General features: G+C 45.6%; 1 protein-coding gene across 1 annotated transcript; it reads right to left on the bottom strand.

The window, feature by feature from the left end:
• Positions 1 to 736: 736 nt before the first annotated feature.
• On the bottom strand, positions 737 to 2,985 carry LOC123408789 (tRNA modification GTPase MnmE-like). The gene is made up of 6 exons (XM_045101832.1): positions 2,764 to 2,985; positions 2,625 to 2,684; positions 1,780 to 1,918; positions 1,435 to 1,553; positions 1,053 to 1,273; positions 737 to 935 (listed from the first exon to the last, which is right to left on the bottom strand). The coding sequence occupies exons 1-6, from the start codon at positions 2,983 to 2,985 to the stop codon at positions 737 to 739; spliced, it is 960 nt and encodes a 319-aa protein (XP_044957767.1).
• Between the last annotated feature and the right edge of the window lie 12,308 nt (positions 2,986 to 15,293).

Genomic DNA, 15,293 nt, shown 5'->3' with positions numbered 1-15,293 from the left:
TATACTAATGGCGCACCAGGCAGTGCGCCAATAGTATAGCTCATGGTGCGCTGTTAGTATCTAGTATACTAATGGCGCACCAGGCAGTGCGCCATTAGTATAGCTGATGATGCGCCATTAGTATCTGGTATATTAATGGCGCACCAGGCAGTGCACCATTAGTATAGCCCATGGTGCTCCATTAGTATGCCTCCCAGGGCATATATACTAATGGAGCACCAGGCAGTGCGCCATTAGTATAGCCCATGGTGCTCCATTAGTATCTGGTATTCTGGCATATATATGTTTTGTTTCAAAACCACAAATTCAACCGCACATAACATATATATCAAATATATAATACATAGTATGTGCCCAATAGTTTTACTGATCCACAACACATAACATATATGCAAAGTTGCATAACAAATTTCATGATCCATATATCAAAATTCCATAGCATCCATACATCCAAAATTCCATAGCATCCATATATACTTATAGTTCCATAGCATCCATACATACATAGCTCCATAGCAAATATAATACACAACGATACAACCCAAATCTATAGGGCAGTGACAATAGTAATCCAAGCCTATAGATCTTTGACCCCTTCCAGAAAATGGGTTCAATTTCATTGCTTGTTCTTTGGATACGTACCAGGCTTGTTCAGATCGTTCTATGCCACTTCATATGATGCTCAATGGTCAAAAGTGTCGGAAATAACCGAGGACCAACATGATTATGAAAGACATCATTTTCCAATGCAGAATTTGCTGAATATGTTGCTCAAAACTTCTTCAGATATTTCCTCTCCACTGATTGTTGCCAGAGCCAATGCAGCGTCCCTCAAGTCAATAGTCCAAAAATCCAAGGACAGTTGCTCATTGATCGACGACTCTAGTCCTGTGAAAGCTTCCTGGGTCCTCATGAGCTGTTCCAGTTGTCTTTGGACAACACAATGTAATTGGATAAGAAGTCAACAATATTTCATGCAACAACTGAAGCAACAATTCTAAGAGAAGAACTACTGCGGCTTCTACTGATGGCGTACAAAGATGTTTACCTGGTTTACAGTCCACCGTCGTCCCCCGGAAGGCACGGACTCAAGACCTCTGACCTCTATTACAGCGCTCTCTAGCTCAGAAATGCCTTTACCAGTGACTGCACATGTGTGCACATGTTTTCTGAAAATTCCGCTGAATTTCTCAAACTCTTCTCCTGGAAAAAATGGTGTGCAATCTACCTTGTTGATAACCAGAACCATTGGCACTGCAGAACCTGAGCATTCCTGGTCATAATAAAGAGACAAAAAAATGAATAGTCACTCTCTAATTTATTTACATACGACGAGAAGGGACAGAGAGGACTTCAAACAGAAGGCATGCAAACCAACAACCAGGCAACCAGACATCATCAACAAAATTGTTGATAAAATGAAACTGATGGTACCTTATCAATCATGACACGTTTGATAAGTTTAGTGTCATCTTCAGTCCACCCATCAACTATGCTTATTGTCATAATAACCATATCAGCTCCCAGTGCAGCAGTCTCTGATCGTTCTACACCTGCTTTAGAGCAAAACAGAAGATAGGCGTCAAGACTAACAACACCATCACCATTATTCAATATACAAAATTAAATATATGTTGGGAAATATGATCCTGTCCCTGATGGGCTATACTGCCCAACGTCAGTTCACACTTTGAGAATCACATCTTTATCATCTTGCTTTAATAGTTTTGTACCGCCCAACGTGAGGTACTATATATTTATGAGAATAATAATACTCACCAATTTTTTCCACAATGTCACCGGTTTCACTTATGCCAGCCGTTTCGAGAAGGGTAACGGGGATTCCACAAATCGAGACATTTGCTTCAACTATGTCCCTTGTAGTTCCAGCTATTTCGGTAACAATAGCTCTTTCACTCTGCAAGCTAAGCATTTAAGCTCCAGTATCAACTATTATGGATGCAACACCAAATAAATCAAATTATCCAATTGGATATGTGATTCATATGAAGTATGTAGAATTATAGATTACAATCAGTATTCATATAAGAAGATTATACTGCGATATCCTTCGATGTATAAACTTAGGGCATGACACACAATGGAGAAGAAGGATAGAGTATATTGAGAAAAATCCTCTTAAATCACATTGCACTAGGCATCTACCGGAGTTTTGGTACAGTTCATTTGAAGTCACAGCAGAATGGTAGTATCATAAAAGTTCTACGGGTCTAGGTTTGCGGAGAGAAAGATGGGCCCGTGCTTTGGACGGGAGTATTAAAAGTGGATGGTATCCCTCATGTTTTCTTGCTTAATTAATCTCGATGTCAAAAAACATCTTACATTTTGAGACAGTTGATCAATTATATATCTTTGGGATGCAATCCGAACTAATCTATTTTTAAGAGAGTTGTCGTCATGCTGCCTTGTGTGCTGGTTAATGACCCCATGCCTTAAGTAGCCTTGAACCCATAACAATAAGATATAGCTCATGTAACTTCACATATAAAAAGAGAAAACAACAAAGATTAACAAGCAAGGTAATAACGAAATAGAACACTAACAAAGGTATGCTGGACCAATATTCAACAGAAATAATGATAGAGAGATATCCATGAATATACCTTACTCCAGGCATTCAGGAGGCTTGACTTTCCAACATTTGGGTGGCCAATTATTGCTATCTGTGCAAAATTGTAACTGCATTTTGATTCTTAATTAGTTTTCCTTTAACAATTCAGTATAATGCATAGAATAAAGTACCTGTAGACCAGACAGCAACAACTTATCATACTTTGTAGTATCAAGAGCATCTTGAACCTCTTGCCTCATGCTGTTAATTTTGATGAGCAGCATCATAGGGTCCAATGGAGGCATCTTGTCTTCAAAATCTAAACGAGCCTCAATTTCAGTGATCAATTCTATGCACCTTGATCTCAAAGATTTCACTAGAGTAGACAAGCCTCCCAACAGTAGAGGATACATATAATTCAGATTGGAGAACCTACTTATTATTCAAGAAAACATCTATATTGTGCTACCCAAAGAAACTGGAGCTCATGAAGTTAAACTTCACAATGCAAAAGGGTTTCAAGTAGTGGCTGCGTCAGGAAACATTTTTATTCACAGTTAAGCTACTATCCACCAAAACTGCATAGTACTTATTAATCTACCAATTGCATTGTTCATATAATGGGCTATTTGCGAGTACATTCAAAGTACTCACTGGCTTGCCACTAGTTATATTATTAACCAGACATGGAAGGACCGGAATTTGGAGAAGAGTACGTCTTCGGAGACGCCCCTGCGAACTAGGACGCTTCCCAGTCAGAATGCATGTTCGTGTAGGCTGATGGCATGGGCACCCGCTTAGCCCTAAGATTTCTGCTACTAGTTGTATCACTGTGATTTGGCCTTATAGGCCCTACCTTGTGAACTTGACCATTCGGTCATGTGTTGTAATAATTCGGTACTCGGATGTAAGACTCTTAATATTTAGCATTTGTTTGTTCGGTGAGCATTCATCTCTGGGATCACTGAGCACGTTCATTCGGTGATCTCGACTCGTAAGTTGGGGTCCCCACAGAGCCAGTATCAGAGCCATCCTGATTGTAGGAAGCCTTAGGTAGCATGGACGATAGCCGAGACGAGTAGTGCACTCAACCTTTACACTTGAGATTTTTGCAGCCACCAAAAATTTTCTAACCCTCTCCTACAACCTTGTAGATGGTCGTCGTACCTCAGATGCTTCTAGTGACGGGATTTCCCCAACTTTTGGGAGATAGCCTCGAGAAGTGTCAAGTACGCCGCACGCCCATCTTCCTCTATCACGAGCACTGGGTCAACGCCGACACCAAGGAATATCACGTGGACGTGATAGTGAAGGCTAACGACTCCACAACTAGTTGGTTCTTTGAAGGACCACAAATGGTGGATCTGATGTTGGCAGTGGAGACAGTCGCATGAGAGGCGCTCGTGCGTCTCCGCGACATCCTTCGCGAAATGGCTAACGAGCCAGGTACTCGTCACCTGCCTTTTATTAAGGACGTGATTGTTGGACACTCAACCCATCTTTAGAGGACGGGAAGCCACTAAGGTTTCCTCTGACACCTTGACTCACCTTTTGATCAAGGAGTCGATGATGCTTCACCAACAACTGCACCAAGTCAAGGACCTACTTCGCCTGGAGAAGATGAAGACCCACAAGGTCAAGAAGGAAGGAGCACCCGGAGGGCAGTCAGCCATAGCCTTCCGAGGAAGAGTACCACCGCTCCAGGCCACTCCTATTTAGAGTCACCGTCCTACCACTGAAGAGTACACTGATCTTCTCACCGCTTCACCGACTAAGAGATGCCGTGATGGACCAGTTCCATCTCCCACACCCCTGGAGGAGGAAAGTACTAATGAGGATGAAGACGAAAACCCTGCAGAACCTGCTACGAGACTGAGCAGTCCGCCGCTTAGGAGTACGACTTAGGCAATTAGGAGTCTTCCCCAAGCGTAGTAGAGTCCATGTATTGGTTCATGTGAACCATGAGTGTTGTGTGAACATGAATGATGCAAGCCGCATTTCTGCCTTAGATAGCTTGTAAGCGACTACATCACTTGTTTTAAATTTAATGCATTAGCTTTTCCGAAAAACCTTTTGTTTAAAACCTCACACAAGCATGGCACCAAACCCCCTTATTAGAGCATCATCCCTTATGATTCCCGACCAATTCGGCATATTGAACTTTCTACTCCCCTGACAGGATGGTGATTTGAACTCGCACCAGCACCTTTGACAACCCCAGCTCAGCCTCCTCTGGCCAGCAGCAGGGAACCGGTGGGAACGCTCAATCTGGAGATCACCATGAGCAGCAGCAAGGCGATATTCCCCTACCACCGCCTCCTCCGGAGAGCCTGACTGTGGCTCAGTTCCTCCAAGCTCTCCGAGAGGAACGCCAAGCCAATAATGCCGCCATCCAATAGCTGGTTCAAGTTCTGGTGAACAATCCGCCTCAAAACAGAAATGGCAACGGTCGCTCTACTCTATTTTAATATATGCGGACTGCGCCTCCTATATTCATGGAGACGACTAAAGCATTGGATGCTGATGACTGGATCCGCACTATCGAAGACCTCCTCGTGCTGGTCAAGTGCACCGATGATCGCGAGAAAGTCCTTTATGCTTCTCACTGTCTCGGAGGCATGGCCAGATCTTGGTGGGACGGGTTCCAGATCATGCAAGAAGGGCAAGCTATCACTTGGGCAATGTTCAAGGAAAGATTTCGCGCTGCTCACATACCTCCCAGAATGATGACCATTAAGAAATGGTAATTCCGAGCTTTAAGGCAAGTTAGTGGAACCATCAAGGAGTATCTGCAGAAGTTTAACCTCCTATCGAGATATGTACCAGAGGACGTCAACACTGAGGCCGCAAAAGTGGAACACTTTATGGAAGGACTGCAGCTGTCACTCCAGTATCAACTGGTTGTTTGTGAATGCCGGACCTTTTGTGATCTGGTTAACAAGGCCCTCATGTTGGAGGATAAGCATCGTGCAATGGACAACACCGATAAGCGCAAGCTGATGGATAGTGGAGGACCCAGTAACCCGAAACCACGCCCATGGCAGTCAGCTCGAGCAAGACCCAGTTATCAGCAATAGCTGTATAAGGCTCAAACATTCCGACAGAACTACCAGCCTCAGCAGCAAGTCAATACCAAGTCAGCATTCAACCCGCCGAACAACAGTGGAGTCAAGACCAACATCCCGGGAGAGGTTAACTATTTAGGATGTGAACAAGCTGGGCACTATTCTAGGCAGTGCCCCAACAAGAAGCCATACGCACCATGCCCCAATGCGCCAAATCAGGGACAAGGTCAAGGAGCACCAGGCAGGAACGAAGGTCCCCGCAATCAGCAGTATCACAGCAGGGGACATACTAATCACATCTCTGCTGAAGAAGCACACGAAGACCCGGACTGCATTCTGGGTACATTCCTCGTCAACTCCACCCCAACAACAGTATTGTTTGATTGTGGTGCTTCACATTCTTTGAAGTCTACCCTACTTAACGGGAAAATGGTAGTACATACCCCAGGAGCAGTGCTAATGACCAACCTAGGATGTAGAGGGGTGGGGATCAATATTAATGGGTTAAGCTTCTCAGCAGATCTCATCGTCACATAGTCACAAGGCTTAGAAGTAATCCTTGGAATGGATTGGTTGGCAAAACACCAGAGCATCTTGGACTCTGCCAACATGACTATTACCATGACAAGCAACCAAGGGGTCAAAGTCAAGTATGTCCCTTAGCCTATATCCACTCGAGTCCCGTCGGTTAATAGCCTATCGGGAGAAGACCTGGACCCAGTGCCGATAGTCTGTGAATACCCGGACTTCTTTCCTGATGAGCAGCTAGGGATGCCTCCTAACCGAGACATCGAGTTCATCAATGAGCTCATGCCCGGGTCAAGGCCTATCTATAAGAAGCCTTATAGGATGCGATCCGAAGAGCTAGCAGAGATGAAGCAGCAGCTAGATGAGCAACTCGGGAAATGATTCATTCATCCGGGTGCATCACCTTGGGGATCGCCTGTTCTGTTCGTGTCTAAGAAGGATGGGACTATCAGACTCTGTGTTGATTACTATTCTCTCAATGAAGTCCCGATCAAGAACAAGTACCCACTCCCCAAGATTGAAGACTTGTTTGACCAGTTAAATGGAGCCAAGGTATTTTCCAAGATCGACCTCCGATCCGGATATTACCAACTGAATATCCAACCTGAAGGCATACCGAAGACTGCATTCGTGACCCGGCATGGTCTATACGAGTGCACTGTCATGTCATTTGGGTTCACAAACGCCCCAGCCTACTTCATGTACCTCATGAACAAGGTCTTCATGGAATACCTGGACAAGTTTGTCGTCGTATTCATCGATGACATATTAATCTTCTCCAAGTCCGAAGAAGAGCATGAGGAACACTTGTAGTTAGTGTTCGATAAGCTTCGAGAGCACCAACTTTATGCCAAGTTCACCAAGTGCCAATTCTGGCTCCACGAAGTTGGATTCTTGGGTCATACCATGACGGCAAATGGATTGGTGGTCTATCCTTCCAACATTACTACGGTGACCAACTGGGAGTCGCCAATAGATGTGAAGGAAGTCAGGAGCTTCCTTGGACTCGCGGGATATTACAGCAAGTTCGTAGAAGGATTCTGCGACATCGCTTGAATCATGACTCAACTCTTGAAGAAAGGCAAGAAGTTCGAATGGACGCCGGGGTGTGAAGCAAGCTTCCAGGAGTTGGAGAAGAGGTTGACTACCGCCCCGGTATTGGATACTCATGATATCAGCAAGGAGTTTGGGATATATTGTGATGCCTCCAGAACCGGGCTCGATGGAGTCCTAATGCAAGACGGCAGAGTCGTGGCATATTTGTCACGGCAACTATGCCCGCATGAGGAGAAGTATGCCACCCATGACCTCGAGTTGGCAGCAGTAGTGCATGCCCTGAATACATGGCGACATTACCTTGTGGGGAAGCGATGTGAAAGATACACTGACCACAAGAGTCTGAAGTATATCTTTACTCAAAGGGAATTGAATATGAGGCAACGAATATGGTTGAAGTTAATCAAAGACTACGACCTTAGCATTCAATTCCACCTCGGTAAGGCCAATGTGGTGGCCGATGCCTTAAGCAGGAAGGCCAGCACCTTGAATGTTATGCTCAAGGAAAGGCTACCCGCCTTATATGAAGAAATGGAAAGCTTCCGGTTGGAGCTAGTTGAACCAGGATTCCTGGCTAGCCTCGAGTCAGACCAACGGTGGCACAAGACATCAAGTAGGCCCAGAAGGGGCACAAGAATATGGAAGGCATCAAAAAGACGATCCAGGAAGGCAAGGCCCCAGAATTCTCATTAGATGAGCAAGGAGTAGTGTGGTTTGGGAAACGTTTATGCATAACCAACAAGGCGGAACTCATGGATCTGATCCTGCAGGAAGCCCATGACACACCCTAATCTATTCACCCCGGTGGCACCAAGATGTATTAAAACCTCCAAGAAAAATTTTGGTGGCACGACATGAAGAGGGAAATAGCCTCCTATGTTGCCAAGTGCAACGTGTGCTAGCAAGTCAAAGCTGAACACTAACAACCTGCTGGACTGCTACAACCTCTCCACGTGCCCGAATGGAAGTGGGACCGTGTCGGCATGGAGTTCGCCACCGGCTTACCCAAGTCCAACAAAGGCCATGACTCTATATGGGTCATCGTCGACCATCTGACCAAAGTGTCCCACTTCATCCCGGTCAGTACCACCTGGGGGGGTGACATGCTGGCTAGCCTCTACATTGAGTGTATTGTGAGCCTTCATGGAGTCCCCAAAGAGATCATATCTGACTGAGGCACGCAGTTCACCTCAAGATTCTGGAAGAAGTTCCAAGAAGTCCTCGGAACCAAGCTCTCTTTCAGCACCGCTTTCCACCCGCGGACGGGCGGACAAATGGAGAGAGTAAACCAGATACTCGAGGATATGCTCTGCGCTTGTGTGTTGGCACATGGTGCCAAATGGGAAGACTGTCTACCGTTCGCTGAGTTCTCATACAACAACATCTACCGGTCCAGTATCCAGATGGCCCTATTTAAACTGCTGTACGGACGAAAGTGACGCACCCCGCTCAACTGGTGCGAAACCGGAGAAGGGTTCATTTTCGGGCCGGAAGTACTGCAGGAGGCAGAAGATAAGGTGTAGCTTGTGTGAGAAAACCTCAAGGCAGCCAAGTCGCAACAAAAGAGCTATGCGGATTCTCACCTTAGAGAATTGGAGTTCAACCTCGAAGACCAAGTGTACCTCCATGTCACACCTCTCAAGGGAACCAAGTGTTTCCACGTCAAGGGGAAACTTGATCCAAGGTTCATTGGACCTTTTCAGATCATGGCAAGGCATGGAGAAGTTGCTTACCAGTTGGAGCTACCTCCGGAACTTTCGGGTGTGCAGAACATCTTCCACGTGTCACAACTCCGAAAATGTCTGCAAGCGCCAAACCGTCTGAATCTTTATAAGGACATTGACCATCGCGCCATCGACCTACAACCATATCTCACTTATCGTGAGAGGCCGATCTGCATCCTGGATGAAGCACAATGTTGCACCAGAAGTTGCACCATCAAGTATTTCACGGTTCAGTGGAGCAACCACACCGAAGTAGAAGCAACTTGGGAGCGTGAAGACTATCTCCAATCCGAATTTCCGTACTTTTTTGCACCTAGCATAGGAATCTTGGGGATGAGATTCTTGTAAGGGGGATAGGTCTGTCACACCCTGTTTTCACTTCACTTCTACTGTAGTCCAAAAATGTGAGTTTGTTAAAACTTTTCAAATATCAATGATGTGAGTACCATGCTTGTCATTGTATGCTTGTATGCTTGATTGTGTATTAGCAGAACTATATTTTTTATAACTTAAATATTCACAAAATCCTTTTTCTCATTTCTGATTATTTCAAACCCTCCTTTCGGTTGCACTACAAGATCTATATAGCAAGGAGTGCTTTGACCCAAAGATGGTGATCTGGTTTTACAACTATTTAGCTTACCAAAACCATAAAATAACTATTTTATGAATTATTTTCTATTTCATTTGCATGTCCATTTCTAAGGCCAGAAATGATATTCCTATATGGAAAAATACTTCTCTGCCTTAGAAAAATCAGAGAAAATATGGAGATAAACAAACGACATATATTTTCCATACATATGATTTTCAACCCCCATTTATATTCAAAATAATTGAGTAAAACCGTGAAAACCAATTTTTTCTATTTTGACCTTTTGAAATATTTCCAAAGGAAATATTCTCAATAAATTCCTAGAAAATTCCAGTGACCTCCCTAAGCCATATTTGGGGCCCATATAAAGTTTCACCTTGATCCAAGGTGGTTAGGGTCACCAAATAATTCCAAAACCTTTTCTGTCTAGTATGAAGTTAGAGCAACTTTACATAGCAAAGTTTATCCAATGGAGCCGAAACTTCGCAGGAGTGCCTCATACCTCAAATGAGGAGCCTCTGCCAAAAATGGGATTTGTGGGACTTGATTTGCCCACAACCCCTTTGGAAGGGACAGATCTAGCCATTTAGGAGTGATTTCAAGTTTACATTGCTAAACTTGTCCAATGGAACCCAAACTTGGTGTAGCCTTATGTTTTTGCACCAAACCTAGTCCTCTTAAGTTTCATAGCGAGTGGTGGAGTGTAACCACCCCAAACCATTGTTGAGCACCATATCACAGTATGACAAAACCCCACTCAACCCCAGCTACACCCAGTCCCTTTCTCTCAAACTCCTAGATTACGTGGTCAGCATCAATGCCCAACTCCAGACGAGTGGCCCTTCTTTGGTTGTCAGTAGAAAAGACAACCCCAACCTAAGCTTCAACCCAAGGCTGACAGCATCTGTTTACCCCCCCCCCCTCCTTTGACTAGCAGATGCTCCCACGATATTCAAAAGGCTAGGCATCTCCAAGCAAGGGACCAGGACACGCCAGACGCGTCCAAGGCAACCCAGAGCACGCCAGCATGTCATCTCATGCCAAAGGTGCGCTCTAGGCGCACCACAGGGAGAAACCGAGATGGGGGCGACCTCCCACAACCAGTTCTAGCCTCCCCACGGTGTCCCTCCTCTCCCCCGACAACTCCACTCTTCACTCCCCACGGGTTCGGCCAGCGAAGTGTGGCCACGCAGGCGCGCCACTCTTCACTCCCCCTCTCTTGTAGTGAGCTCAGAGGTCCAAAACAACGTCCCGAGACCGTGGTTTCGACCCCAACCTCTCTCTGCGCCCCCTACGCGCCACGGTGAAACCACCGGTGCTTCCAACCCGGTGCACCGTCGCGGGCCTATATATAGGCCACCCCTCGCTTAAGCACCCATCAGTCCACTCCACCTAGGACCCAATCGTCTCCCTTGCCAGCCCCTCGAGGAAGAAGAGCCCCGGTGCTCGAGATCGACCGAGGCCCCTCCACCTTGGAACTCCGGTCGATCTCCAGCTACACGGTGGTTCTCGCGCACCTCTGTCCTGCTACACACTCACCGTGACCCCAGGAACCTTTCCCCTCACTTCCCTCATAGATTCTGGGCAGGCTGGCTGGCTGGCCATCTGGACTGGCCCAGCCCCAGCACGAGCCAGGCCACGGCTATTTCCCTTTTTATTTTTATTTTTGAACTCTGTTTTAAAAGATTTTGAAAAAAGATTTAACAAGTGGAAATTAATGGTTCTTCCAAAATTCTTCTTCTAAAAATGAGGAGTATTTAATAGAACTGTTAGACAATTTTTTAGGACAACTTCTGTGTTTTAGAGTAATTAAAAAGGCAAATTTGGAATAGTTTTGCGTGTGTTAAAATACTTTTAAAAATAATCCATTCACCAAAATCAGAGACAAGTATTTTTAAAATAACAATATGGATTTATCAGAATTAAACAACATTTTTAAAGTGACTTTGTGATATGTTTTTGAGTGAGCTACTTATTGCTTTTTATTTATTACGATGATAGAAACCATGTTTGACGAAGGAGTTGGACTTGAAGACCCAGAAGACCCCGGATACTTAGCTGATCAAGGCAAGCAACCCTTTGACCATGTCTGAGCATATGTTATATTGCATGATAGTAGAGAAAATATTTCCGTTGCATGTGATCATAAGTATTGGTAATCATTGAAGTGATGTTACCGATGTCTCCTCCGGAGCACTTGCATTTTGAGCATGATCTTACCACCTATGAGGGTCACACTAATATCATGATGACAAGTAGAGCTAAGCATAGTAGGAGCAAGTTTATGAAAACCCTGTAGGGTGCCACCAATGCCCGAGGGTGATGATGAGTTTGGTGGCTACTTTTGGTGAAGTGGTGCACCGGGTATTTTGTGTGTGTATGGTTTCGGAAATGGGCATAATTTTCTGATGTGTCGACCGTCCAAACCTTACATGTGCGATCACGTTACCCCTTAATGGGATGGGGCTTTGTTGATTACTCTCGTCGGTGCTAGCAAAGAGACAAGTTACTAGTGGCGGGAGTGATGTGTGGCCACTCTCGTGACGGGGTCGTGCGAGGTAGGGCGACTATGCCGTTTTTACGTGTTCCGAGCACACTGTTGGTCCCCGCATGGATGATACTCTCCAGAGTCGGTGCTCGTAAGACGTACATCATATAGGTTGGGTACCAATCGAGTGGACCTCTTTGTCTAGTATCGTTAGGGGAAAGGCATTGATCGGGTACTTACCTCGGGTATGTTATGTACCACGAGTCGTGAATGACACGGAATTTTCCCGGATCTCGTGGGTACATCGTACAACCTCTATAGAGTGTAAATCTATTCGAATAGCCGTGCGCATGGTCAAGGACAGTTGGTTAATCCTACTTAAACTACGTCCTGTCGTTTCCGCATAAATCAAGTCTGAGTGTGTGTGTTTAATGGTGTATGGTGTATCTGAGAAAGAGTGGATATGACCAAGTTTGGTGACTTGGCATATCTGGTGAACAAAGGCTGTTCAGCGCATAACACATATATTGATATATGTAACCTGTTCTTCTAAATACCATCTAGCTTATGTTGCATATCCATGAACATGTTTATTTACAGTTAAGCTACTACCCACCAAAACTGCATTGTACTTGTTAATCTACCAATTGCATTTTTCATATCATGGGCTGTTTGCGAGTACATTCAAAGTACTCATTGGCTTGCCACTTGTTATATTATTGACCAGACATGGAAGGACCATAGTTTGGAGAAGAGTACGTCTTCGGAGACGGCCCTGCGAACTAGGACGCTTCCCAGTCTGAATGCCTATTGGTGTAGACTGATGGCATGGGCACCAGCTTAGCCCTAAGATTTCCGCTACTAGTTGTATCAGTGTGATTTCCGCTACTACTTGTGAACTTGACCATTCGGTACTTGGTTGTAAGACTCTTAATATTCAAGATCTGTGTATTTGGTGAGCATAGATGTCTGGGATCACTGAGCACGTTCACTCGACGATCTCTCTCTCTCCATCTCTCCCTCTCTCCCTCTCCCTATCTCTCTTTCTCTCTCTCTTCCTCCCTCCCTCCCCTCCCTCCCTCTCCCCCTCGCCATATCCCTCTCACTTTCCCTATCCCTCGCTCTATCTATCTCTATCTCTATCTCTATCTCTCGCTCTTTCTCTCTCTCCATCAGTCCCTCTCTCTCTCTCTCCCTCCCTCTCTCCCTCTTCCTCCCTCTCTCTACTCTCTCTCCCTCTATATATATAATACATATATATCCCTCCCTCTCTCTATCTCACCCTCCCTTTATCTCTCTCTCTCCCCCCTCTCCCATCTCTCTCTATATATCGATGTCTCTCTCTCCCCTATCTATCTTTGTCTCTCTCCCTCCCTCCCTCTCTCTCTCACTCACCCATCCATCCGTCCCTCCCCCCTCTCTCTCCCTCCCTCTACCACACCCTCTCTCCCTCTCCCTCTCTCCCCCGTCTCTCCGTCCCTCCCTCTCTCCGCCTTTATCTACCTCCCCTCCCTCCTTCTCCCTACCCTCCCTCTCTCTCCCTAGCTCCTCATCTATCTATCTATCTATCTATCTATCTATCTATCTATGTATGTATGTATCTATCTATATATCTATCTATCTATCTATCTATCTATCTACCTATCTATCTATCTATCTATCTATCTATCTATCCATCCATCTATCTATCTATCTCCTCTCCCTCCCTCTGTCCCTTTATCTCTCCCTCTCTCTCTACCACTCACTATCCCTCTTCCTCCTCTCTCTCTCCCTCTCTATCTCTCTCCATCTCTCTCCCTCCCTATGTCTCTCCGCCTCCCTCTATCTCCCCTCCCTATCTCTCCCTCACTCCTCTCTCTCTATATGTATCTCTCTCCCTCTCTCTCCCTCCCTCCCTCCCTCTCTCCCTATCGCCCTCTCTCTCCCTGCCTCCCTCCCTCCCTCTCCCTCTCATCCTCTCTATCTCCCTCTCCCTCTCCCTCCCCCTCTACCTCTACCTCTCTCTCCTCCACTCTTCCCTCTCCTCTCTCTCGCTCTCTCTCTCTCGCTCTCTCAACATCCCTCCCTATCTCTCTCCCTCCCTACCTCTCTATCTCCCCTCTCACCTCTCTCTATCTCTCTCCTTCTCTCCCTATCTCCCGCCCTCTCTCTTTCTCACTCGCGGAGTTGTTGTCTCCAAATACGTCCTCCGGACGGGTGGTTTCAAAGCCAGTGAAACAAGAAATGCCAGAGAGAGTTTCTACCCCTTTTTATTTTTTAAACATCAGGCATTAAGACTGGAAAAAACCAACTTAAGAAATCAGCCAGTTCAAACTCATTGGAAAATAGTTCGAATCCAAGAGAAAGCAAGTGTCGCGTCCGGCATTTAAAGCTGGCATAGTCATTGGGGGACTATGTGGGTTTCCTTGCCAGCTGTGATCATGGTCATTGGCAGGCCATGCGGATCGCCTTTATCTTTGTACCCAGCGCGGAGCTAAGGTCTTCCACTAGGCGTGGGGTGGACCCCTTCCGCGTCCTCAGGGGGTGGGGGGGCCTGGACGTATACAACCTCGGCTCGTTATTATGTGAGAGTGTCACGGTGGGCGTGTATATGCGAGGTCGCGAGGACGCATTGGCCTCGCGAGTGTCCCTACCCCCGAGGCATTGGGGCCTGAGCTTCTAGAGTCATTGGGGGACTGTGTCATACCCAGCTGTAATGCCCCAAGAGTGTAACTTGCCATATTTGGACCCTTCTGTATGTGGGTCCATCTTGTTACTGCCATGAGAGCTCAATGCATGTGTTATTTCATGTGTGTCACCTTGATTTGTTTTCCTTTGCATGCATGCATCACTATCATTCCATGTCTTTGTGTTTCTGCCTTTGTGAAACCATGTGTAGTAGTGGTATGTGATGTGGTGATGTGTGATATATGTGTTGATAAGTGGAGTGTGTGGAATGGTGCAATTGTTAGTAGGAAGCTATGTGGATTCCAACTAGATTTGAAAACCTTCTTCCTCTATTTTATCTCAAGGTCAAGATCCACTTGCCCCATCCCTATTTCAAAAATCCCCATGTTTTAGTATGTTTTGTGGTGGCTGTGATGCTAGGGTTTTAGTGATTTGAAACTATGTCTTAGTGGTGCAAATATTCACAAAACAGATCAACTTAATGTTGTTTTGTAAATATTTACTTGCTCCAAAAATCCCTTTCTCTTTTTATTCAAATAGGTCATCATTTCTTATGACCAGGGGTATTTTTTTGTGCCATAGGTTTTCGTGGGAGTTT

This window comes from Hordeum vulgare, chromosome 7H (assembly GCF_904849725.1).
Source record: "Hordeum vulgare subsp. vulgare chromosome 7H, MorexV3_pseudomolecules_assembly, whole genome shotgun sequence".
In the NCBI taxonomy this organism is placed as follows: domain Eukaryota; kingdom Viridiplantae; phylum Streptophyta; class Magnoliopsida; order Poales; family Poaceae; genus Hordeum; species Hordeum vulgare.
Note: the sequence above shows the minus strand (reverse complement) of the source record. Positions and strands in the feature narration are given on the sequence as shown.